Here is a 25,641-nt window from a genome sequence, read left to right as displayed (position 1 = left end):
GAAAAACTTACAAAAAAATAACGTTAGAAAGTTGTATAATATAACTATTTTACAAATCAGTATGAACGGTTTTGTCTGTATTTAAATTGTATTTTAAACTTGTCTATCTCTTAAAGATCTCTCGAAGATTATCTCGTTTTTGGAGTTCATTGTTTCTTATCAATACCTAAGATTTTACTAAGCTACTAAGATATGATAAGACAAAAAAAAACACTTAACAGATCGCTGATCCCAACAAAAATATAATTTAAACCTGTTTAAATTCAATATTTTGTTATGAAATTAATTTAATCTGAGATATAATACTATTAGGGACACTAGCGGTGCTCCACCTTAAAACAGTCGTTTAAACGCTTCGTACGATGCGACGACTTCAACGATGCGGATAACTAACCAATAGGACGAAGTTGTAATGAATAATATACAAAATAATGTCGATAAGTATACGACTAATTGATTACTATATGTACATTTTACACTGTTATCTAATTGGTTATTTTGTAAGGAATGGAGTTTGTCTCTACGCAAAGAACAAGGCATTTTTTTCTGTATGTACACCACCGCGAAATTCCCTAATAGTACATCAAACAAGAGGAACATCCTGCTTAGCCCTAAACACTTGTCTCATTGTTATAATACTATTAACTAGATTATTGGATTATGAGGGCGTTAACCTGATGTAATGAAATACTAGCAAAATCGAGAGAACACGGAGTTGTTAAACTACGCCCATGGACATCAGCAATACCAGAGGAACCGCAGATGCGTTGCCGGCCTTTGAGATGGTGATACGCTCGCTTCTTGAAGGACCCTAAGTCGCAGCGGTTTGGAAATACCGCCGAGGACAGATCATTCCACGTGCGAGGCAGGAAGATGGTGTGGATGGAACCTGGCGGTCTGTTGTGTCGTCCGATGACGGAACTCTGCAGGAATCGTGGTAGATGCGGTAGAAAATGCAGAGGGAACTAACGTGGTACAAAATATATTTTCCTGATGTTTCTTTACAATTGATCTAGTACTTTATGAGTTTAATGGTCGTATTTTTACACATTTACTATTGCGCGTTATAATTTAGTCGTCTGTGTCCAAAATACATGCGTGGACAATGGTTCCCAAAGTGTCGGGTCTTTATAAAAAAAATCAATTTTGTACCCAATGCCTGTCTTAAATTTAATGGTATACAAATATTGATAATGCTAAAATTCTTTCTCGTTGGTCTCGGAAGAATTATATGTTCTAACTAGCGGTCGCCAGCGACTTCGTCAGCGCGGAATGAAAAAAATAACCCTAAAATGCCCGCGTGCTTCACCTATCTTCTAATCAAAGTGTCATCAAAATCGGTCCCACCGTTTCGTACATTATCCTGAACAGACGTGGCCTTACGGACACACAGACAAAAATGTTAAAATTAAATTTTTCTTTAGCAGCAGCGTAAATACATCACTTGTACGAAATATATATTTTCTAGATATTACATACACTCCGAAATGATAAATATGTATAGATTGTTATTATCATAAACATAAAGTTTGGAAACCTTAGTGGTAGACATGTTGACAGCGGCGTGTACACTCGACATCAAATTGATTACTTATCAACGGCGGCCTACACAATGATGCCCAGAGCCCAGTTCTGACAGCACATTCGGTAGGGACAGACGTGTGTTTGTCCAACACGGAAATATCGAAGTTTATTGAAAAATACGAAAAGTTTTATTTTTAATATTTAAACAAGATACGAATTGTTAAATTACCTTACATACATGTATACAGTTAATTGTGATTTTTATTTAATTTCGAAGTGTTTTATCAGTGAAAAGAAAATTTTATTTTGTTTTTAATTTGTTCGCATCATCGATTTAGGCAAGTAAGTGTAATTCTAATTTACACAGGTGTCGTTGTACATAAATATTTCAAGTTCATTCAGATTTTTATATTAATAACACGCGTGCGTAAGATAATAAGGGTGTTAATCCCTTGCGGTTTGTTTATCAGCTATTGATAGTAGCCAAAACAAACTTGTGATACGGATAAATATTCTGAGAAATCACGTTATTATGCATTCATACATGCTAGAGTTATTCATTCTTCTTGTCATCTTACCAATAATATATTTGAGAATGTTCGGCTCATCGGATCTTGATGAAATTTGGAACAGATGTAGAACATAGTCTGGAAGAGCACACACTTTCATTTTTAAGCGGACGGAGTCTCGGTCGTCAGCTAGTTAGTTATAAACACATCGCAGTAACTTCATTGGTTTAAAATATGGCGCAACACACGATCGCAACAATTTACGATGATTTTTTTTTTAAACAAAACAGTCTGTTCCATAAATGTTGAAGTCACAATATAAATTCATTGAATAAAAATGTTAATTAATGTATTAAACGTTGTTAAGGTTTCAATTAGTTTAACTATGATTACACAATTTTACAAAAATTGTCGTAATCTAATGACAATCCGGGATACAAAATAAGCTTTCATCTTTTACCTTACTAATATTATAAATGCGAATGTTTGTATGTATGGATGAAAGTTTGAAAGTATCTTCAGAATAGCTGCATGGATCTCGCTGTAATTTGGCTTATATCTAGAACATAGAATAGACGAACACATAGGTTACTTATTAAGATTTTTTTAAATCGTGTAGACGGAGTCGCGGGAGGTAGCTAGTATTAAAATAGTGCTTAAGAGATTGCAATTCTTCTCGATGGCTGACAATCCTCAACCGTGCGGTTTGCGCGATACTTCCTGCCTCGCACAGCAGCGTTGTGGAATGGTCTGTCCTCGGCGGTATTTCCAAACCGCTACGACTTAGGGTCCTTCAAGAAGCTAGCTTATCACCACCTCAAAGGCCGGCAACGCATCTGCGGTTCCTCTGGTATTGCTGATGTCCATGGGCGTCGTTGAACATCTCTGTGTTCCCGCTGCTCGTTTGCCCCCTTCTGTTATAAAAAAAAATCATATCAAAAGTAGAGATAAGAAAAGCTTGTCAATTTACAAAAGTTAGTATATCACTAGCCCGCGACTTCGTTCGTGTGATTTTAAGATTCTATTCTATATCTGCTTTAAATTGTGTCCATTAGTCATTCTAGATTTACTTGGTAATATAAATACAGCAATCCGATCTATCGTATTTATAATATTAATGAGATAACAAAGCAGGAATCGCTGTTGGAAACTGCGACCTTGAAGCTTGGAATAGGTATATTTTAAAATTATAATATAACACACCTTCTACGTATAATCGACTAACACTTTTCTCATGTTGTTAAGTCCCGCATCTCTATAAATGGACACGCGATTGCTTGAAAATTACAGCTTTTGTTTTGTTCCGATTTAAACGCACCTATTGATGTTACTTGACAGTTAATATATCTATTATTATTAGTTCCAATTTACACCACCGCTACAAAACACTACAATCAGCGCTAAAATGGCGAAAATCAAATAGGCACAAAATACTACTTCTAATAGCCCGTGCAGCCATCTCTGTTTTTTTCCAAGCAAAAGAAAGAGATAGCGATATATTGTTTGTACAAGAGTTTCGGTGTTAAACGCGCTTGTGATTATTTTTAATTGTTTTAGCCGATATTAGATCGCATTAATAGGTCATAGCTCTAACACGTGGCGCGCATCTGTATCGTTGAAGAAATAATAAAACATATTGTTTTGTAGGAAACAACCAAGTTTTAAGTTCAAAGAACACGTAATTGAATAGTGATTCAAGTACAAGTTAACACGTTAGCTGCCATGTCGGACTATATGTCCAACAAGCCATACTTCCATTCAACACCTCGCGTACAGCGTGACTGCGTGATTCGCAAGGCCCCATAAAGCTTATAAACAGCAGGTCAATTTTTTTCGCTTTTAGAAAAATCATTCTAGCAGCTAACGTGTTAACATAACTAAATCATCGGCTCGAAACACACTTTATTTATACAGGAAATTAAGTCCAGGGTACCACGTTATTGTGGGTACATAGTATCCGATAAACAATATGGCAATCGAGAGATGGCAATACAGGTATTATATACAAGTTCTAGACAATGGAAACTTATAGATTTTTACATTATGAAATTGCAAATACAAAAAGAATGCCACAGAGTAAATTTTACTAATAAAAAATATTGATTTCTATTATCTTGAGAAATAACTAATGATTTGTAATTTATCTGTTTCAACAATTTTCTACTAATGTCAAGGATGTAATATGTTAAATGCTTATCTTTATATATTTAACATGTCTAGTGTCTACGCGTGTTGTCGGGGTTTGGTAGTTTTTTTGTTGATAATGATAAACGAGTACCTATTTAGTGTTTTAATTGTAGCACGTGTCAACAGACGTCGCAAAGTCATAGCTTTATCATAGACTAGCGGTCGCCCGCGTGTCCATTCGCGCGGAACTAACAAAAACCTAATTAGTAGCCTATGTGTTCTCCTATACTATGCCAATTTCAGTGAGATCCGCTATCATCATCATCAGCTCATTATATGTCCCCACCGAGGGGCTCGGAGCCTACACTAAGTTAAGGGTGATTAGGCCATAGTCAACCACGCTAGCCAAGTGCGGGTTAACTTCACACATATCTTTGAATTTCTTCTCAGATATGTGCAGGTTGCATCACGATGTTTTCCTTCACCGTAAGAACGTCGGATAAATGTACATATGTAAATCGGAAATCGAAAAACACTTTGGTACATGGCGGGATTCGAACCCAGGACCTGCAGATTGCAAGTCTAGTGCTTGACGACTGAGCCACCGAGGCTCCTCATGTGAGATCCGTTAGGCTATCCGGAAATACCTTCAATCAAACATCCATCCAACTACACGTCCAAACATTCGCATTTATATTAGTAAGATTTTAATTCCGCTTTCGAAGGTTTTCAGGTAGAAGTTAAGTTTCTTTATTCTTAAGAACATTTCAATCCCATAGTTAATTATAACAAGAGGAAAATAAAACACGTAACAACATATATTTTTCTTCTGGTTTTTGTGTATTTGTCCAGTTTCCATAATACAAATAAAACTGTCAAAATTCTGACAGAAAAACCTTCAATTAATGTATGTTTTCAGGAAAATACATACGTTATGTATAATTTGCTACAGGTTGTAAATTTTTATGACGTTAAATATGTTTTTGAGTTGTACATCTTACTGTTTAATGTTGTGTGAAGCCTACCTGAAACCTTTTAAAGATAATCCGCTTAAAATAAAAAAATAAATCTTGATAAACAAAGATATTATGATTTTACACGTATTAAGTTAAAAAAAAATTATCAGCTCACTATACGTCCCAACTGAGGGGTCAGAGCCTTAGTGGGGCGTCGCAGTGGTAAGTTAACATGATCCCTTGGCGTCCCACATTATGGCTATGAGGGAACAGAGAGGTTTAGTGGGTATGCTCCCATTCGGGAAGAGAATCCCACATAACTACCGTGCCTTCCCCGAGGCACGGAGTATGCCTAAAGCATTCCCCTCTGAAACAAAAAAAGGGCTCAGAGCCTAGCCTAAATTAGATGACTAGGCTATAATCAACCACGCTGAACAAGTGCGGATTGACTTCACACATCGTTCAATCTTTCCTCAGATTGCAGGATGCATCACGACAGTTTCCTTCCTATATGTAAATCGAAAAACACATTAGTACATGGCGGAATTGTAACCCAGGTTCTGCATTACAAGTGAAGTTCTAAACCTCTATGCCACCGACGCTCTTAAAAAAAAGGAAGAAATTAAAGATAAGATTATCTTAAAGTTATAAATATCCAATTTACAGATACGAATGTATATTTCATCTTTTCAGAGTTTTAACGCGTAACACTTTTTGCACTCTCTGTTAATAATTAATCTGTGACTTTAAACATAATATTAAAATATGTTTCAATCAATTAAATATCGTAAATGAGAATTGTAATTAAAATCCATTAAATAATTACTTTAACGACGTATCTTTAGATCTGTATCGATTAGTTCCTTATTTTTTAATTTAAATTTTAAAGTAAAAACTGGCCTGTATTATTACATGTGTAGAGTAACTGTAAAGCTTCGTAAGAAAGCAATATTTAATAGCTTTCAGGATTTATCATAGTTTAAATTACGAGTTTATAGTTATTACGATTAACATAAGAAAAAAATCAGTTGAATTTCGTTTGCACAAACATTTTGTGTTAAATTTAATCGTATAAGGTTACGCGTTTGGTTTCTAACTTAATAATAAAGTAATCGTAATAATTCTAGTTACTAAAGTCATAGTAACTTATGGACAAATTAGACAGAGATTTAAATAACTGCGACAATCTTAGTCTAGTATAGACCTAACAAGTAATCTAAACGTCTTCGTAATAGCAGATATTATTCTTACTAATATTATGAATGCGAATGTTTAGATGTATGTTTGTTTGTAGATATCTCCAAAACGGCTGAATGGATCTCGCTGAAATCTGGCATAGATGTAGAGCACAGCCTGGAAGAACACATAGGCTACTAATTAAGTTTTTTTTTAATTTCATGCGGACGGAATTCGTGGCGACAGTTAGTGTGTTATTTGTATGTTTTTTTAATGTTTCCAGTTTCGAAGTTTAGTGATCTGGGGGCACGGCAATGCCCCTCCGATGGAAACAAGGTCGAGCAATCCTTTTCTCAAGTAGGAAATACTCTTATCTGATAATTATAAAAACACGTTCAAATTAAATTTTAACCGCATTAAAAAAGTTGAGTCACGAAATTAACTCGTTTGACATTAATTACAACGTCAATTTATGTCTTGTAAGTTAATTTTTATGATTCAAGTTTTAAGTTTTGAAAGATAAACTACAATTCAATTAAAATGAAACACCATTGTATCTGTGATGACATGGATATAAAGGTAAAAGGAACTTGCTAGCTTTTGCCCGCGACTGCAACTTAAATTAAAAAAAAAAACTCAGTAAGTAGTCTATATGTTCATCCAGGCCGTATTCTACATCTATGGCAAATTTCAGCGAGATCCATTCAGCCGTTATAGAGTTTCTAACAAACATCCATCTGTTCATGCACATGAATATTTCGAAAATCAACCCTCGTTTAAACGTCAAACGTAACCTTTTTTTCCAGAGGGGAATGCTTTATGCATACTCCGCGCCCCGGGGGGGGACGCGGTAGTTATGTGGGATTCTCCTCCATAGCGGAGGCATACCCACTAAACCCCTCTGTTCCTCCAACGCATCGGGACGGGGCCACGGGCACGCTTTCGCTCTCGTCCGCGGCCCTCAACGTCAAACGTAACCTTACCAAATTATCTTTATGGGCTGAAGTTATTTTAGTGAATGAGGTGTTCGATTCGTCTACCGCGTGTTAAATTAGCTCAGCCGGTCTCATTGATTTTTAAGTATATAACATGTTTGTTGAATATCATTATACTTTGTCTTATTTGGGAATTAAGTCCATTCTCAATAATATAACCTCACGTTCGATTCGCTTGTAAAAAATAAAACAATATAACCCATTTTAGTTGTTAAATCAAATGACAATTTGATAAAGTCATTAGCTAAAGAGATAACCTTAATTATAACGATAATTATAAAAAAGTTTGAATTCAAATAAAAGTATGGATGTTTCAAAATTGATACGTTGGATAAAATTAGGTAAAATACTGTTGCCGTTTGAAGAACTTATGCTACTTTATAAGCTCAGAATTAAAAAAGCCTATAATATGCCAGTGTGCATCATCTACTTTCCCGTTAAAATCTCGACAAAATCGGTCCAGCCGTTCCGGGGAATATCCCGGAATAATGCGCTCTTGCGGACAGACATACAGACAAATAATTTTATAATTCGTTTGTCTTTATCAGCAAGGCAAATACATCGCCTGTACGAAATGTAATTGTTAACCGTCATTTAAGACCACTGTATATCTACCAATATTACCGTCACGTTCATTTCTTTTAAAACAAAAAGAGACAATAATAGTATTAAAGAAGCCTTAACGCTGCAATATTCTTCAATAAATAACATCGTAAATCAGTAGAATAATACGGTGTGTCAATTTAGTGGCAATGATGAGGAGAGGGTCAAGCCTCAGGCCGGCCACCGGCCACTCGTATTCTCTTGCCGACGGATGCGATCATTACAGACTCGTTGAGACGAATTTAAACGGTCCAGCGAGTCTCATCTATGGTTGCCAACTCTCAATAAATGTAGACACGAACATTGTAGATGAAATAAGAAGACAAGTCATCATCAGCTCATTACTGACGGGCTCACGTTCCAAGGGGCCCACTTAGTACTATCTAAATTAGGGGTGACTACGTCATAGTCAACCACGCTAGCTCAGCGGGTTGGTTGACTTCACACATACCTTTGAATATGTGCCGGTGGCATCACGATATTTTCCTTTAATGTAAGAAAGTCGGATAAGTCGGAAACACATTGGTACATGGTGGGATTCGAACCCAGAACCTACAGATCAAAAGACAGAGGTTTAACTCTTAAGCCACCAACACTCCTCAAAGACTAATACTACATGTCACAGCAGATCAACGGAACCCTTGACTCAGGACGTCGGGAAAAAACAATATAATATTATGACTTGTTTTAACCAGTTTGACACGAAGAGTCAAAACCGATGAGGGGACAGCCCTAGTCTCAAACCCGGTCTGTGTCTTCACATGAATTCAATATCTAAATCTACAAAAACCTTCTTCTATAGTTGTTAAGTATATTTTTAAAGTGCCATTGTTATCAAAGGTTTGCACTGAAACATATTTATATAAAGTGGACACACGCGAATAATTGAAAGGGTGTTTTAATTTTTAACATTTATTTTTATACAGACGACATTCAATTCGTTCCAAATACTCGATTACGAAATAACCGATCTATATTTAGATTACGGTTATTTTAAGAACATAATACAAACAAACCTTCAATATATAAAAATAAAATAATATTGCATTAAGATTGCTTGAATCACCACATAACTATCGCGTTACACAATTTTGACAGTTTGCATAACCTAAAAACACATGCTGTATAAAATATTACGAACATTTTAAAACAGCATGTATATCTCATGTGACAGCACGTCAGATATAAAATTACCTAAAATATTAATTACTTTTCTTCGTATCTTTTAAATACGCGTAAGGACGCAAAGTGGGATGCTTGTGGTAAATGCGAGCCACAATAAAATTAGCAATATACTATTAAAAAAGTATTGTCGTTGATTACATTTAATGAAGTATGTAATGCTAAAGCAAACAAATACAGAGGTCTAGGTTCCGAATGTGATTTTGTCCCATTCAGCGTCGAGACCCTTGATCCGTGGTGTCCTAGCGCTTTAAGGTTTTTTAAGGAAAGATAAAAAAAAGTTAATCGACATCACAGGGGATCGAAGAGCTGGCAGCTACCTCGGACAAATATTTAGTATAGCTATTCAAAGGTGGAACGCTGCCAGTATCTTCGGAATCTTGCCTAAAGGAACTCCTTTTAATAATATATAATATTTTAGTTAATTATTCGTTTTTAATATTTTAATATCATAGATTTAATAAAGTATCATCCTTCTACTTATCGGAGATAATCTCGAATGCAACGAATGAGCAACTTCCCAATAACTCTTTGTTGTTACAGATTGTAACATCCGTTCATTGTCATTTTACGTGGGCGATACACTTTCTTTGCTGGAGAACATCTTTTGTACCTAAACAACAATCCGCCTTCTAAAGTCTTAGAGAAACAAATAAATGTCAAACATATATATAAACTAATACTACGATCGCTTTAGATTCATAAACCTCATAAACAATTTGACAGAATTTTAATAAAAAATTGACATATTTGACAAGCATTCCCTTTAAATAAGGAATGACTACTTTCTTTCTACTGTTTAACATATAGACCTAATCTGACCCCGTAGGCAAAAGTAAGTAAAAAATTATAAAGTAGTAGATTTCAGTTTAGTTCGATAATTTATTTATTTTTACAAAGTAAACTATTTAATTCTAGTTATTTTGGGTATCTTGAGAACGCTGTGTTAATCAATCCGGCATTTATTCTATTTAAAGTAGGTCCAAATGATTCTTAAATTATCAATTGCGTATTGGCGCTTGCGATCAACAAGTTAGTGTGTTTGTATATGTGTTGCATATTGCGTAGTGTCCTTGAACTTGTGCGCGACACGTGCAACCAATGCATCAATGGATGAGTCACAAATTTTAATTTTCGATGCGTATTTTGTTTACAAAGATGCAGACACGTGGTGACTAACCGCGCGTCGCGCTAATTTTTTTAACAATCATAAAAATTGTGAAACTTTCCACTCTCAATACGTTTGTATAAAAACATATTGTCTTCTCTATCGTTTTCATTTAAAAGAAAGAGATGTAAATATGTTTGAATACAGGTATTGTGACAGTTGAAAACTCGTTATAAAGTAATAATATTTATGTCTTTAAAGAATGTTAGACAAAGATAGTTGCTATCATTTACTGATTAATAAAAGTTATTGAACTTTGTTAATTAATTTTTTCTCTTATAAAAACTTTTGGTTACAACTTTTAACTTTACAAGGCTTCTCTTATGAACAGTTGTAAGAGGAAAGCCTTGCGAAGTTATGATAAATATAGCATTACTGCTATAATAACTTAACCTTAAAATAATAATAAAATCCCTACTGACTTTAGTTTATTGTAGCGCCATCTATTGGCCGTTTTTTAAAACACCGATTTTATTTTAATTTAAGTTAAATAAACAACAATTTAACATAAAACACTTTTCTATTTCAGAATATATTGGAAAACATAAAAAAAATTAGCAATTTAAAAAAAAATTGTGGAGACTGATTTGAACTCGACATTCACTAATATAGAATTTAGTTTTTTAAAAGTTTTGTGCCGGTTTAATATGGATACCTCATGACAGATCAAAAATAACGAATCGAATAAGACCTCAGGCGTCAAATCTGATCAGTATTTTAGGCTATCGGTCATCACACAGGTACTTATACGTAAAAATAGACTTACCCAGGAAAAATATTACCCTTTTGTAAAAATTAACAAGTATACCGAAACACTTTTTCGTTTGACTAAGGAGACAGACCTCTTTGTAAGTCGGGTCTATATCTCAGCATAACTAATGAGTATTTATTGTCCATTAATTGACACCCAGAGTACCAAATAAGGAAACATGTATAACGTTCGTTTTCGTAAATTTACATTTTACCTTTTTTGTAATGATTATGCGAGTCTGAATTATTGCTCGACATATGTATTTAATCTTTTATTTATTGATAGACGTTTTATATGTTATTTTATTCTACTATTCTAGAACTGCTATAGGAATATTGTCTTTTTATTGTTTAACTAGCTGTCGCCCGCGACATCGTCCGCTCGGAATTAAAAAGAACTATTAGTCGCAGCGTAACGTTATATAGCCTAAAGCCTTCCTCTATAAATGGACTAGCCAACAAAAAAATAATTTTTCATATCGGTCCAGTAATTCCGGAGATTAGCGCGTTTAAACAAACAAACAAACAAACTCTTCCGCTTTATAATATAAGTATAGATCATACATTGTTATGGAAACTTATTTCTTTTCTATTCGTTTTGTTGTGTAGCATATAACATTGATAGAGTCATTATACATATTATGATTGTATATTCATGGCAAATCCCTTGGTAGTTTCTGTCTGTATGTATCGCTAAGGGACGCATACTCAGACAATATCCAATCTCATTTAATATACAAAAGTGTGCTGTAAACCCACAGGGAGACACTAGCGTCTTTACGTGACCTTGTAATCTTGTAAACAAATACGACATTCTGCGGTCAGACAATGTTTTTTTAGCTAGTAAAGAGATTAAATGTTTGATTTAATTCATCTTATTATATCATAAATGCGAATGTTTAGATGGATGGATGTTTGTAGGTATCTCCGGAACGGCTCAACGGATTTGATTGGCATAGATGTAAAACATAGTCTTGAAGGACACATAGGTTTATTACGCTTATTTTAAATGCGCGTGGACGGATTCGCGGGCGACGCCTAGTTTAAAAATAATCATAGATTTGTGTGCCGCGACATCGTTGTTTGCCGAACCTTTGGGCCAATGGCATTGGCTGAATACCTACATTCGCATTGTTTTTAAGTCCCCTATGACACATACTTTTGCGACGCAATACCGAACCTTCGTTTGAGTCACTACATCAACAAACACATTGAATGTACTTTACTTGTCGCGTAGTTCCTTTTCTTCGTTGTGTTTGATGTCCAACCGAATACTACAAAACTAAGATCGCTAAAGTATTGTCGTAGTTACATCAAGTGTCGCTACACTAAGCAAAGTATTAACGTAACCAAATCTTACTAATACTATAAATGCGAATGTTTAGATGGATGGATGGATGTTTGTTCAAACATCCTTCCAAAACCTTCAAAGGAATCTCTAGAAGGATTTCATGGATCTAGCTGATATTTGGCGTACATATAAAACATAGTCTGGAAGAACACATTGGCTGCTAATATTTAAAATTTCGCGCGGACAGAGTCGCGGGCGACAGCTAGTATCTTATACACTAATCTTAAGGTACAAACCGACCTTAACGCTCGTATCACACATGGACAGAAGAGTTGATAATGTTATTGTTTGACCGCTGCCTCTTCAGCCCTCGTGTGAAAACCTAAGATCGTGTTCTATTCTTCGATTACCCAGGACATAAACACTTATATCTGTCTGCATGTGAGTGTAATTATTTTAATTAGTAACACGATGCTTAGTTTGTAGTCACCATAGAATACTAGGAAGTTTTGTTACACGACAGGTCCACGACCTCTTACTTTAATGCCCCTCTTATCACTAGTGTGGACGTATCGCCTGTTATTAATGAATGCACTTATAGATAAGCACACGTTTTTTAACGTACACATCAACGGTCGTCGCGATATTAACAGGTTGTAATTTTAACGAAATCCGAGTATAATGAACTATAAAATATAAATAGTTTGAGAATTAATTATTTGCATTATTATTTAATAAATTGTCAGCGAAAGAGCAGAGTTTTGCTTTTATACAGTGTTTGAAATCTGTTTATTTAACACTAGCTGTCGTACTCGGATCCACCCGCACGGAATTAAAAAACGTAATAGCCTATGTGTTCTTACAGACTATGACAAATATCATCAGAATCCGTTGAGCCGTTCCGGAGATACCTTCAAACAAACATTCATTTATACGATTGAATTTCTTGATTAATTTATGACAAAATGTTTGTAAGTGTCACTTATTCAAGAAACCCAAACCTCAGTATGATTGTGTTCAAAATATTACGATACTTTGTAATAATATAAACATAAGGAGAAAAGCGATATCGAGGTATCGCGTCGTAATTGAATTTAATTTACATAATATTTATTACACTTATGTACTTATGTCCGATATCGCTTCAATACTTTAATAACTATACGATACAGGCAGGCTAATACATCGTTATTTATTAAGGAATTTAGGAGTCGAGAAATTGAGAGCAAAACGCTAGCTATAGGCCAATCATCATCATCATTATTAGCCCTAAATTAGGGGTGACTAGGCTATAATCAACCACGCTGGCCCAGTGCGAGTTGACTTCACATGTATATATATGCCACCATTCCAACTAAGCTATAGAGCTTGTGCTAGGATATGGTTTACGACAATAGTCGAATGTCGGGATTCGAACCCCCGACCTCGTGATCGGAAATCCGTATCCTTAACCATTAGGCTATTGACAGCTTAATCTTATCTATCTTTAATTTCTTCTCAGATTTAAGCAAATATTAGCTTAAAATCTAATGTGTTAAATATGATAACTAATTGTTTAATTTACTTTGTATCGTTTATAACTTCGCTAGAGAAAACGAATAAGGGTCCGTTCACAGACTGAGGCGGAGAGCAAGTGCAACGTGAAAAGTAAAATTAAACCTTATTCCTATTGTGTAAAGCTCAATTTTATTTGCAATATAAAATCTGCTACTCCCTTTTTTTCCAGAGGGGAATGCTTTATGCATACTCCGCGCCCCGGGGGGGGGACGCGGTAGTTATGTGGGATTCTCCTCCATAGCGGAGGCATACCCACTAAACCCCTCTGTTCCTCCAACGCATCGGGACGGGACCACGGGCACGCTTTCGCTCTCGTCCGCGGCCCAACTCTGCTACTCCCTGTGAACGTACCCTAAGCAGGAAAAACCTTCGAATTTTATAATGCAGTATCAGTTTCATACGAATTCAATAGCGCTTAAATACTATTATATAATTAATTCATCAGATGTAATCGACTACGAACTGAGAATGTGTAATGTACACAGTCTTTTGTGTTCAAATATTTGTTATACACACATACATACTTATGTTATGTATTTTAATTATACATTTGTTAGGCCTTGAAGTTAAAATTTATTTGTGTTACGTATTAACCTTTTGTTACCAATGTGGGCCTGTGAGGCCACATTTCTAAAGATACATCTTAACTTAAACTTTAACGTCGCATTCTAGTGACTTTAAGTCTTAAACAATTTTTCTATTTAGCAATTAATAACGCAACTGGTTGCTGGTTCATTATGTAAAGAAGCCGCGGCTGTAACCCTGTTGTTCCCTTAATTCTTCACTAAGGAGTTGTTATTAAACGGTAGGTAGTTTTTATCTAGGTCTGAGCATAATACTGACGATTGTCTGTTGTGTCCAGGGTCTGCGTTGTTGGGGGGCGGAGCGCCATGCGCGGCAGGCCCCCGCGCGGCCGGCTGGCGGTCGGCGCCACGGCCGCCTTGTTGGCCGCTGCCGCCCTGGGCGCAGCCCTCGCCTGGAATCAGATCTTTGATGCTGCTCTCAGCGCTGTAAGTATATACTATATGTATGTGAATTGGGCTTTATAGCAGAGTTTTATTTTTGTATTTAAGTGTGTTTTTAAGATCGCATGTGGCAAAAGGCCATTGGTTCTCCTTAACAGATGACATAAAAAAATCATATAAATTTCGATCCTGTATTCATCTAAAGTAAAATATGGCAGTCATATTAATAGGTTAGAAGCTTGGATAAATTTCCGGTACCACCACTCAATCTATCAGACGAAAAGAGTTATAGATGAATAGATTTAAAGATCGAGTTTCGTTAACTGACACCGAGGAAAACCCCAACAAAAGGTCTAAGAGTCCTTTTATTTCGACACACTTTTTGCTAACGATTACGAGGTTAGGTTACATGTCTTTAGATGTATGTAGTTATATCATCTAACGAGTCGCACTGTCTTGTCACGTAATATTATTAAATATAGATAAAGTTTTCACATAATCTTATCTGGGAGATAGATTTTTCATATCGACACACATACGAGTAGCTCTAGTTTAACATAGCTGTTATCAAGACTGTTATATAGTAATTTCTAAGTGCCAGTAAGAATTCAATAGTTTTCAAGATTAATATAAATATCATCAATGTACTTGAAAATTTACTCCGTATTTCCCAAAAGTGTTACTATATGGTTTCCTACCGACTGAGTTGGATTGTCGTAGGGGTCTTTGAGGAAAGTTTTCTAAAATTATAAACAAAACTAGCGTTCGCCTGCGACTTCGTACGTGCGGAATTAATTAAAAAAAACCATAATTAGTAGCCTACGTGTTCTTCCAGGCTATGTTTTATGCGAATTTCATCGAGATGCGTTCAGCCGATGCAAACATCCATCCATCTAAACATTCGCAACTTGAATATTAGTAAGATATCAGTTGAAATAGTAACAATATAACTTTTAGTTTGTTCCTTTTATTTCCTGCCATAGTTTTTTTTTCTATCTACTATCTTTTAATGACCGAGTTCAATGAACTTTTATCAATGACAATAAAAAGTTGCGTCTAATTTAACGAAACTTAACTTGTCTTGTTAGCAGCTTGTTACTATTAGTCTTCTTCTTCGTATTCTTCATTATTGAAGGTCGTGCTTGTCTTTTGAGCTCCTCGGTGGGGACGTATAGCGAGCTGATGATGACAATATATATAATATAGTTAGTATTAACTAAGTTACATTATGAGTATGACACATTTTTCTAATTCTGATAAGATAAGATAATTTGTTATATTTGCAGTTAAAGTCTGATTGTCATCTTTACCTACACTGATGTTTTTAGTTGGAAGACGATAAGACTAGACAATTATCTATATGTAGAGTTTTAACACAATAGCGCGCTTTACCGTAGTTTTCTGAGAACATATCCCAGTTTAAATCATATTGATATATATGTTTTGTCAAAGAAAAACAGGGATGGCGATATGTTTGATACAGAGATTTTGAACTGATACAATAACGGCTAAACACTGACGTATATTCGTCCGGTGGCGGCACCGACTAGTTTCGAGCCCAACGGGTGCCATCCAGCGAACGACGGGCCGCGCCCGCGAAACCAGTACCACTCATCCTGATGAACGGCTCGAAACTAGTGGGTGCCGCCACCGGACGAATATACGTCAGTGTTTAGCCGTTTTTATATCAGTTTAGTATAATGTCTCACGAAAGTTTGAATAATTTAACAGAGATTTTGGTCAAACAAACGGTTATACAAATAAAAAGTATTGTTTTGTTTGCCTAAAATATTCATGAAACAAGAACAAAAGCGTTAAACAAAACTGCATACAATGTATAATTTGACATTCAATTATTATTAGGCTCTTATCAGTTGTATAGTGTAAATAAAATTATAATCAAAATATGTGAAAAGATTAATAATAAAAAGATTATATTTAATATGCAATAGGATTTTATCTTTTAGAATTCATTATGATTAAAAAATAATTGCTCAAAAAGTTTGGGCTCGTCCGGGATTTGAACCCGGGACCTCTCGCACCCTAAGCGAAAATCATACCCCTAGACCAACGAGCCGACTGACAGAGATGTTGAAATTATAGATATGTTAATGAGAAAATAACCTTACTGTTAAGTTAATATACTTAGGATATTTTAATTTGTTACAAATAACAGATAAAAACATAAAGTTATTTGCTTATTATCTTAAAATATGTCCATTCATATTGTATGTTACATGATTTGTTAGCAAACAGCTGTGATTTTTGACAGTTATCTGTTATTATTTACCATTTATTTATTTGTTTATTGTTAATTTTTTTTTCTTCTTAGAAAACTACATATATACTTGGAATAGTGTGTAAATATATTTAGTAATATAATTATGTTGTAAGAAATTAATGAGTTTTCATCATCAGTTCACTAAATGTCCTCACCGAGAGGTTCGGAGCTTACCCTAAGTTAAGGATGATTAGGCCATAGTCAACCACGCCGGCCAAGTGCGGGTTGACTTCACACATATCTTTGAATTTCTTCTCAGATATATGCAGGTTGCATCACGATGTTTTTCTTCACCGTAAGAAACGTGGCAGGAATCGAACCCAGGACCTGCAGATTGCAGGTCAAGTTGTTTGACCCACTGACCCACCGACGCTCTATTGAGTTTAAAAGATGCCAAAAAAAATCTAAAATTAAAATTTGACAAACTATTATAGTTTAGGCGTAAAATACATATTGTTGTTTTGCAATTTATCTTTTGCATAATCTTGCTAATATTATAAATGCGAATATTTATTTGAAGATGGAAGTTTATTAGAAGATATCTCCGTAACTCCGAGAGCGTCGGTGGCTCAGGGGTCAAGCACTTGACTTGCAATCTGCAGGTCCTGGGGTCGAATCCCGCCATGTACCAATGTGTTTTTACATATGTACATTTATCCGACGTTCTTACGGTGAATGAAAACATCGTGATGCCACCTGCCCATATCTAAGAAGAAATACAAAGATATGTGTGAAGTCAACCAAACCCGCACTTGGCCAGCGTTGTTGACTATGGCCTAATCACCCTCAACTTAGGGTAGGCTCCCAGCCCCTCGCTGGGGACGTATAGTGAGCTGATGATGATGATGATCTCCGTAACTGGTCAACGGATCTTGATGAAATTTGGCATACATATAGAACAAAGTCTAGAAGAATACATAGGCTACTTATTAATTCCGCGCGGACCAAGTCTCGGGCTGCAGCTAGTTTTACATGAGATATCCGTTGTAATGTGGCCTTAACGGTTCCAGGGGCACCTTGACAATTAATCGATTCTAATCGATTCGGCATAAACAGTAGCTGCGACGATTGACTCGCGGGTCAATTACTGATTACGACAATTGTTAATCTCTTGATTAATAACTAATTTGACCGTTTGACAATTGTGATTAAGAAATATAAGATCATTTAAAGACACGTGAAGGTTCAGAGAAAATAACTTCGGTAATTTATTACAATTGTTAGAACGATATATAAATCGGTTAAAATTGATGTTAGAAATATTTAAATTCAGTCATTTTTGAGTTTATTCGTAACTTACTAAAATATAAATCTTTCCTCTTTAACTAGTAAAGCCTTGTTTTCCTCTGGGACTCGACGTCATTGGATCGCAATACGAGCAGTTAGCGTGACCCATTCCTTGAGTATGTCTCAAGGGAAGTATCATATCACGAATAGCTTATTTGCTGATATCTGATTAAATTAAGGAACGATTAACTTGTTATATTAACCTAAAGGTTTTGTTGCAAAAATTGATATATCGTTATGACGAATTTGTTTTTTTTTTCAAGCAAATGGTGATGAGTCCGACATCCCGAACATTCCGAGAATGGGTTGAGCCGACTGTACCTCTATACTTCGACGTCTACCTTTTCAACTGGACCAATGCTGATCAGTTTCCTGACGAAATACCAAACTTACAGGAAGTAGGTGAGTACAATAATTATGAAATTAATCGTAAACAAAACTTACTGACCATATAAGGGAATACGCCCTTGAAGTTATGCGACCAAATGTTTTTTTTTTGTTTACATATAAGTGTTTTACTTTAACAGATTATTGAAAGTAATAACTTTACGTAATAACGTACTCTGCGTTAAATTAAAAAACTTAATTAATAGCTTAAGTGTTCTTGCAGACTACGTTCTACATCAGTGCCAAATTACAGTGTGATAAAGCCGTTCTGTAGATACCTTTTAACAAACATTCAAACATTCGCATTTATATTATTAACTTTGAAATACGTCATAAGAAAACTAATGTATTTCATTAAGCTTCTTAACTTAATGTAAACCAGGAAGAAAAACATAATCTCATTCAATCCTCGTAATCTGTAAAAACGTAAAAACTTAACGATCTGTGTAAAAATTAATATTTTTGTTTACGCCAGAAATTATCATATTTTTTTAAATTACTTTTAATGTTTACGTGTTTTTAGAAAAAGAAATTATTTTGTAAATGTTATATTAAAATTTATTAATTTTACTTCCTTGATTCATGTTTGATCCAAGGGCTGGCGCGCATTTCGGCCAAAGGTTGAGCCTGGCCATCCAACGGGGAAATGCCGCCAGTCTCTTGGGAACCCTACCGTGCGACCGCAGCGATTTGGGATCGATTTTTTATATTATTTAGTTTTATTTTTAGTTTGGTTTAGTTTTAGTATATAGTTTATAGTATTATTTTGGTAGTTTAATTAATTAGTCATTTAATTACTTATTTTAATATTAATGAATACTTACTTTTTAAAATTTTTGTGAATATATGTTATTTTCCCCCAAAAATATATATATATTTTGTTTAAAATTCTCATTTATTTCCTTTCTTGCGAATTATAAAAGTATATAAAACCTTGATAAATAACCTTAAAAGTTTAGTTACTTAATTTATTTATATTCTATGTTAATTACCTATTTCTTAAATGTTCTTTCTTTAATATAGCTGTCGCCCGCGCAAAATTAAAAAAAAAAAACTTAATAAGTAGCCTATGTGTAACTCCAGTCTATGTTCTACATCTATGCCAAATTTCAGCGAGATCCATTCAGCCGTTCTGGAGATACTTTCAAAAAAACATCCATATATCCATCTAAACATTCGCATTCATAATATTAGTAAGAAGATGAACTGCTACACATAATTACTAGTTCCACGTATACTGTAAATAATAATATTAGCCTGTTCCCAGGTCCGTATCGTTTCCGTGAGCATAGACGTCACGTGAACGTGTCGTGGCATCCACACAACGGATCCGTGTCGTACCGCACGCAGCGCAGTTGGCACTTCGATGAGACGAGCAACGGTACACTTGAAGACAATATCACTACTCTCAACATTATTGCTGCTGTGAGTATATCGCTATCCCTTTCTTCTCTTTGTAATAAACAAAGACAACAAATGTCTTTTCAATACAACATTGACTTCGACTAACTTCAAAGGTTATAAGAAAGGGTTTTATAGAATATCTCTTAATAAAGATGCATTTAATATTAGTAAATCTCTTATAAAAAAGAAAGTTTTTAACAATATAAAGTACCTTTGGACATTGTCATCCAAACTTTATGTCGACTTGTATGCGCGCAATTACGCGCGTTCTTTTTAGGTGTCGACTGATAAACGAATGCTTTAGCCCACCCATGCCCACACTAGCATTTATAAAGTTTGACTTCTATAATACATGTTATTATATATTTAAATATAGTCACGTGCAATTCTGTTTTGGAAGTTCGCCTTGATTGTAACAAGGGCCGTACTCTGACCGGATTACTTACTGCCTAATTGGATTTAGAGGACAAAAAGACATGTTAGTCCATTTGTGGACATAATACTTTTAACTGATAATACACAGTTTAACTTTCTGATTTTATATATAAATATAAATATACATATTATCAAAATTAATGTAGCCTTTGAAGTTAATAATAAAAAACCTTTAAAAAAATCGTTAAAAGGTTACGTAATACTGCACCTTCAAGGATTACCCAGGGACTAACGAGTCACGACCTCGCGCCAAGTTTATATAAATCTCGTTCCCTAATTGGATTAGTTTGAAGGGATTCAAATTTTTTTGCTAAAAATAATCCCGGATTGTAATATGAACTGTTTTGCTGCAAACTTTGACATGAACGATGACGAAATAGTCGTGATACTTTTTTATTAAACAAAATATTAAGCGACTAGCAGACTAGTAGTCGCGCGCGACTCCGTCTGCAGGGAATTAAAAAAAAACTTAATTAGTAGCCTATATGTTCTTCCAGACTATGTTCTACATTTATGCCAAATTTGAGCGAGATATTTACAGCCGTTCTGAAGATATCTTTAAACAAACATCACTCCATCCAAACATTCGCATTTATAATATTAGTAAGATTTTGTAACACAATGAGATACCAAAATGTGCCGAAGTTATTAGACTGTTAATTTTGTTGCCATTTTTTTGTACAAAGACTATGACATAGGTTCTCCTTAATAATAGACACGAGATATATTTCATCCTTAGATTTTACAAATTAAATATAGCGATTTTAATTCAAACAATTTTGTTCTTCTCATTCCAGTCAGCAGTCTACAGATCAAGAGACTGGGGCTTCATTAGACAAAAGGGTTTAGCAATGGGCCTGGCTATGTTCGGTCATCACGTGTCTATATCAAAGCTGGCTACTGAGCTACTGTTCGAGGGTTATGATGACCCTTTGCTGGATCTGGCCAAGAATCTACCAGCAAGCGCCACGGGAGGCGCACCCCCTGTTGACAAATTTGGACTGTTTTATGGTGTACGTAGGAGTAAGAATCCATGTCTTTGTAAAAAAGTGTAACATTGTACTTTTGAGGTTATATATATATATAATATATATATTAAGTTTGTTTGTTCGGAAGGTTAATTAAACACATATTTATTTATATATTGTACACTCCTACTCAATAATTGATTTACTCGTTCGTAAATCACGTACTAAGTCTTATATCACTTGAAAGAACTCGTAAGGTGACTTATCATTTATTCTTCATTTTAGAGGAACGACTCGCTGGACACAGACGGGTACATGGAAGTGTCGACGGGTGCTGGAGGCGCGGCGGGCTCGCTGCCCGGACAGATTCTCAAGTGGAACTACGAGGACCATCTGCCCTTCTACAACGGACAGTGCTCAAAGGTTAGCTCCAAACAAAACTTCAACCAACCTTTTGTAGACTCTTTTGCACCTTTTGTACCTCCATATAAGTATTATTTCTTATTAAAGTCTTATGTTGCAGTTGTCAGGTAGTGCGGGGGAGTTCATGGCACGTGATTTATCTGAGCAGTCAGGGCTGGAGCTATTCGTGCCGGATCTGTGCCGCACCGTGCTCCTGAAGCACACCGGTAGCGGCGTCCGCGCCAGCCTTGCGTATAACAAGTACGAGCTTACTGAATCCAGCTTCGACAACTGTGAGTATCACTAGGTCACGGGGTTGATAATCTACCCGCTGGTCCTATCAAGTGCAGGTATATTGGGACTTAATATCACGACTACCCTGAGACAAGCCGAAGACAGGACGGCGTGGAGGCAGCAGTCGACGCATCCGTAAAAGCATATAAGACGAGCACGACCTTCAGTAATGAAGTATGCGAAGAAGAAGAAGATAATAGAGGACTATTATCTTTATATATCTTATAAGCTAGGAAGCTTTGTTCCCTTAAATGTTTATAATGTTAAGCGTAATCAACACCTAGTTAAGTCTTAAGAAGTCTAGACTGTGTTGAAAGAGTTGGGCATAGATTAACCTGGAATATTCACTCTGATTGTTTATATTGCAAGTATAAAGTAGGAAAATTCTTCCTTTTAATCACTATCTTGTATACTTCGACAGCTTCTTCATCGCCGGAGAACTCGTGTTTCTGTAACGGAGAGTGCGCGTGGGGCGGCGTCATGAATGTATCATCTTGCCGCTACGGATCTCCCTCGTTCCTCTCGCTGCCGCACTTCCTGCACGGCGACCCCAGACTCCTCGAACTCGTCACCGGACTAGAACCTGATCCAGAAAAGCATTCCTTCTACTTCGCTGTGGAACCGGTAAATATTACTAAGCAAATGCAATGGTGAAGCCAAATAAAGCTGGTAGCTAACAATCATAAGAAGAGTTTTTTTTGTACTTGCCTTAAAGTCGTGTTTATTATTGTCATTATATATTTTTGTGGTGTTCGCACATATTCTTCGATGTCACCAATTATGTGCTAATTTAAAATTTTCTTTTTACCTAGAAACTGGGAATTCCTTTGGAGGTGTCAGCAAGATTCCAGCTCAATATCTGGATTGAACCGACTCAAAATATAGAGTAAGTTGGAAATATTATATTTATCTGTTTGCTAATTGAGATACTGCTTGTTTAATTAATCTAATCATAATTTTTGCTTAAAACTATATTTAGGAACAAAATCTCAAACCGTACGAAGGTTATTTTTGAAATGCAGCATTTCTTAGTTGTGGTTTTAATCTTACAGATTATTCGAGAAAGTACCGAAGATGTTGTTTCCTATCTTCTGGGTAGAACAGAAGGTGTACATAGAAGACAATGTGCTATCCGAATTACGGATAGTGCGTGCTATCCTTGACTGGGGTGGCGCGGTTTGTGCCGGCATCACTCTTTTCTTCACCGTACTCGCTGTTAAAGTGTTGTGCTGTAATAAGAAAGCTAAATATTCAAGGTTAGTTATCATTTCCAATATTTACTAGAAGCTGAACCTAACAATTGATCGGATTGTTATTGAGAGAGGGAGTAAAAGATGATCGACCTCTAAACGATAGATCAGGCTTTTCAATTGTTAATGCCGCATCATGATATACATATATATTTTTTTTATATCTTAAAGTGGCAAACGACCGAGAGGCCACCTGAAATCGCTGTAATAGCGAAGTGACCGTTGCCCATAGACATACGCAATTGCATATGCGTTGCCTACCTTTAATCGACGGAGGAGAGGATGTACATACAGAAAGAAAATATTTTCCCTTCCCATGCATCCTCTCATCCGGAAAGTCCTCTTCCACTTCCCATCCTTTCTTTATAAGAAAAAGGGTGGAAAGGGAAAGACGACTAAATAAAGCCTCCGGGACACACGCTCATCAGACTGTACTTGGAATTGCTTCCACTTGACGCCTGTCTTCTGTGTGGTCGTCGTATTTCACCAGTATTTATTTGGGCATAATAAGAATTAACTTGCAACTTCAAGTATTAATTACACAATATTTTTGATCAGAACAGTTTACAACTTTTTAATTTAAATTGATTTTTTCTCAATATTATTCCAATATGTTACGTTAACCATAAATAATTGTGAATTTTTTACTTTCAGACCCAACGAAGTGATCTCCGAGAAACCGAAAGAAGAAGAAATGTTAAAATTAAATCCTTTATAGAACCAATATATTGTAAAAATAATTGTAATAAATTATAAAAATTTTGACAATATTAAGTTATAGTAATTATGTGTAAACATAGAATAATACGTCTAGATGTTCAAAACACAAAAGTGAGGCAAAGGAGGCATGTGTAGCCTTTTTTGTGTTAACTTTCCCAGATTTTTTTTTGTGACTGAGTAGTCACTGATTGCCTTGAAGAGGCATTTACAGCTTCACTAGGCTTGAGGTGGTCGAGTGCAGATGGCGCTTAGCCTGAACCTCGTTTATAGTAACAAGACTCGAGGGCTCCCTCAGAAGCCTCGGCTCGGACTGTTACTTGGTTATTGTTACTGGATTGCGCTTTTCCCAGAGTTACATAAGTTACTATGTAAATAATTATTAATTTAGTATCGAAAGAAAATTTTGTCCGAATCACTTGGTTTCTCATATATTTATCAAAGTTAATTAAGTGCCAGTTTTATTTTAAGTACGTATAGTTTTAAATTCATGAAAAATTGTAATTAAATTTATTTAGAAGACGAAGGTCGTGCGTCCCGGAGGCCTAATTTAGTCCTCTTTCCCTTCCCACCTTTTTCTTATAAGGAAAGGATGGGAAGTGGAAGTGGACTTTCCGGAAAAGAAGACGCATGGAAAGGGAATATATTTTCTTTCTGTGCATCCTCTCCTCCGTCGATTAAAGGTAGGCAACGCATATGCAATTACGTATGTCTATGGGCAACGGTCACTTCGCTATTTCAGCGATTTCTGGTGGCCGCTCGCTCGTTTGCCACCTTATGATATAAAAAATATATATATTTTTGAAAGTTAGACAGGATCTCAGATTTTTAGACAAATTACAACTATTATGGTATTTAGCTCTCTCATTATTAAATTAAGCCGAGAGTAAGATGTAGGAAGTTTATTTTAGGAGTATTTTTATGAATTTGTTATAATTTTGTAAATAAATTTAAATGAGGATGAACAAACATATATAATTAACCTATAGATATTATTTTATCGCACATTTCTTAGTAAAATGCATTTAAATACATTTATTTTTATTATCAACAGTAACATGTGTGAAATATGTTTTAAATTCTTTTTCAAATAAAAATGTGTGTATTTAAAAATGTATGAGACAATGTAGTTATAGTTTCGAATGTATAATTGCCATTTATATGATATTAAACAATTAAATTAATTTATATTTAATTTAACAACAGTGCCGTGTGATTACACAGAACAAAAATATAATATCAACGTACGTAAAATTAGAAATTAAGACACATGAAAATCATACAATGATTTTTCTTTTGAATTTTAGTTTAAGCTGTGATTATGTTTTTTTTAATATTTTATATTCAGATAATTTACAATAAATAGGATAATAAAATTACTTTGTGCATTTTCAGTGTATTGTTCAGCACCTT

General features: G+C 35.3%; 1 protein-coding gene and 1 non-coding gene across 2 annotated transcripts; one reads left to right on the top strand and one right to left on the bottom strand.

Moving 5' to 3' along the window:
• Positions 1-1,642: 1,642 nt before the first annotated feature.
• On the top strand, positions 1,643-24,723 carry SCRB4 (scavenger receptor class B member 4). Its single transcript, XM_013323205.1, has 11 exons — positions 1,643-1,866; positions 14,701-14,848; positions 18,635-18,773; positions 20,026-20,183; positions 21,395-21,610; positions 21,851-21,988; positions 22,089-22,260; positions 22,683-22,885; positions 23,074-23,147; positions 23,314-23,517; positions 24,166-24,723. Exons 2-11 carry the CDS (start codon positions 14,729-14,731, stop codon positions 24,227-24,229), a joined length of 1,488 nt encoding a protein of 495 aa, XP_013178659.1. The 5' UTR covers positions 1,643-1,866; positions 14,701-14,728; the 3' UTR covers positions 24,230-24,723.
• Positions 16,809-16,880, bottom strand: TRNAP-AGG (transfer RNA proline (anticodon AGG)). The gene has a single exon. It is a non-coding gene; the product is annotated as a tRNA-Pro (tRNA).
• Positions 24,724-25,641: the final 918 nt, after the last annotated feature.

This window comes from Papilio xuthus, unplaced genomic scaffold, assembly GCF_000836235.2.
Source record: "Papilio xuthus unplaced genomic scaffold, Pxut_1.1 DF828952.1, whole genome shotgun sequence".
NCBI classification, from domain to species: Eukaryota; Metazoa; Arthropoda; class Insecta; order Lepidoptera; family Papilionidae; genus Papilio; species Papilio xuthus.
The sequence above is the reverse complement of the archived record's forward strand: the minus strand, read 5'-3'. Positions and strand labels throughout refer to the sequence as shown.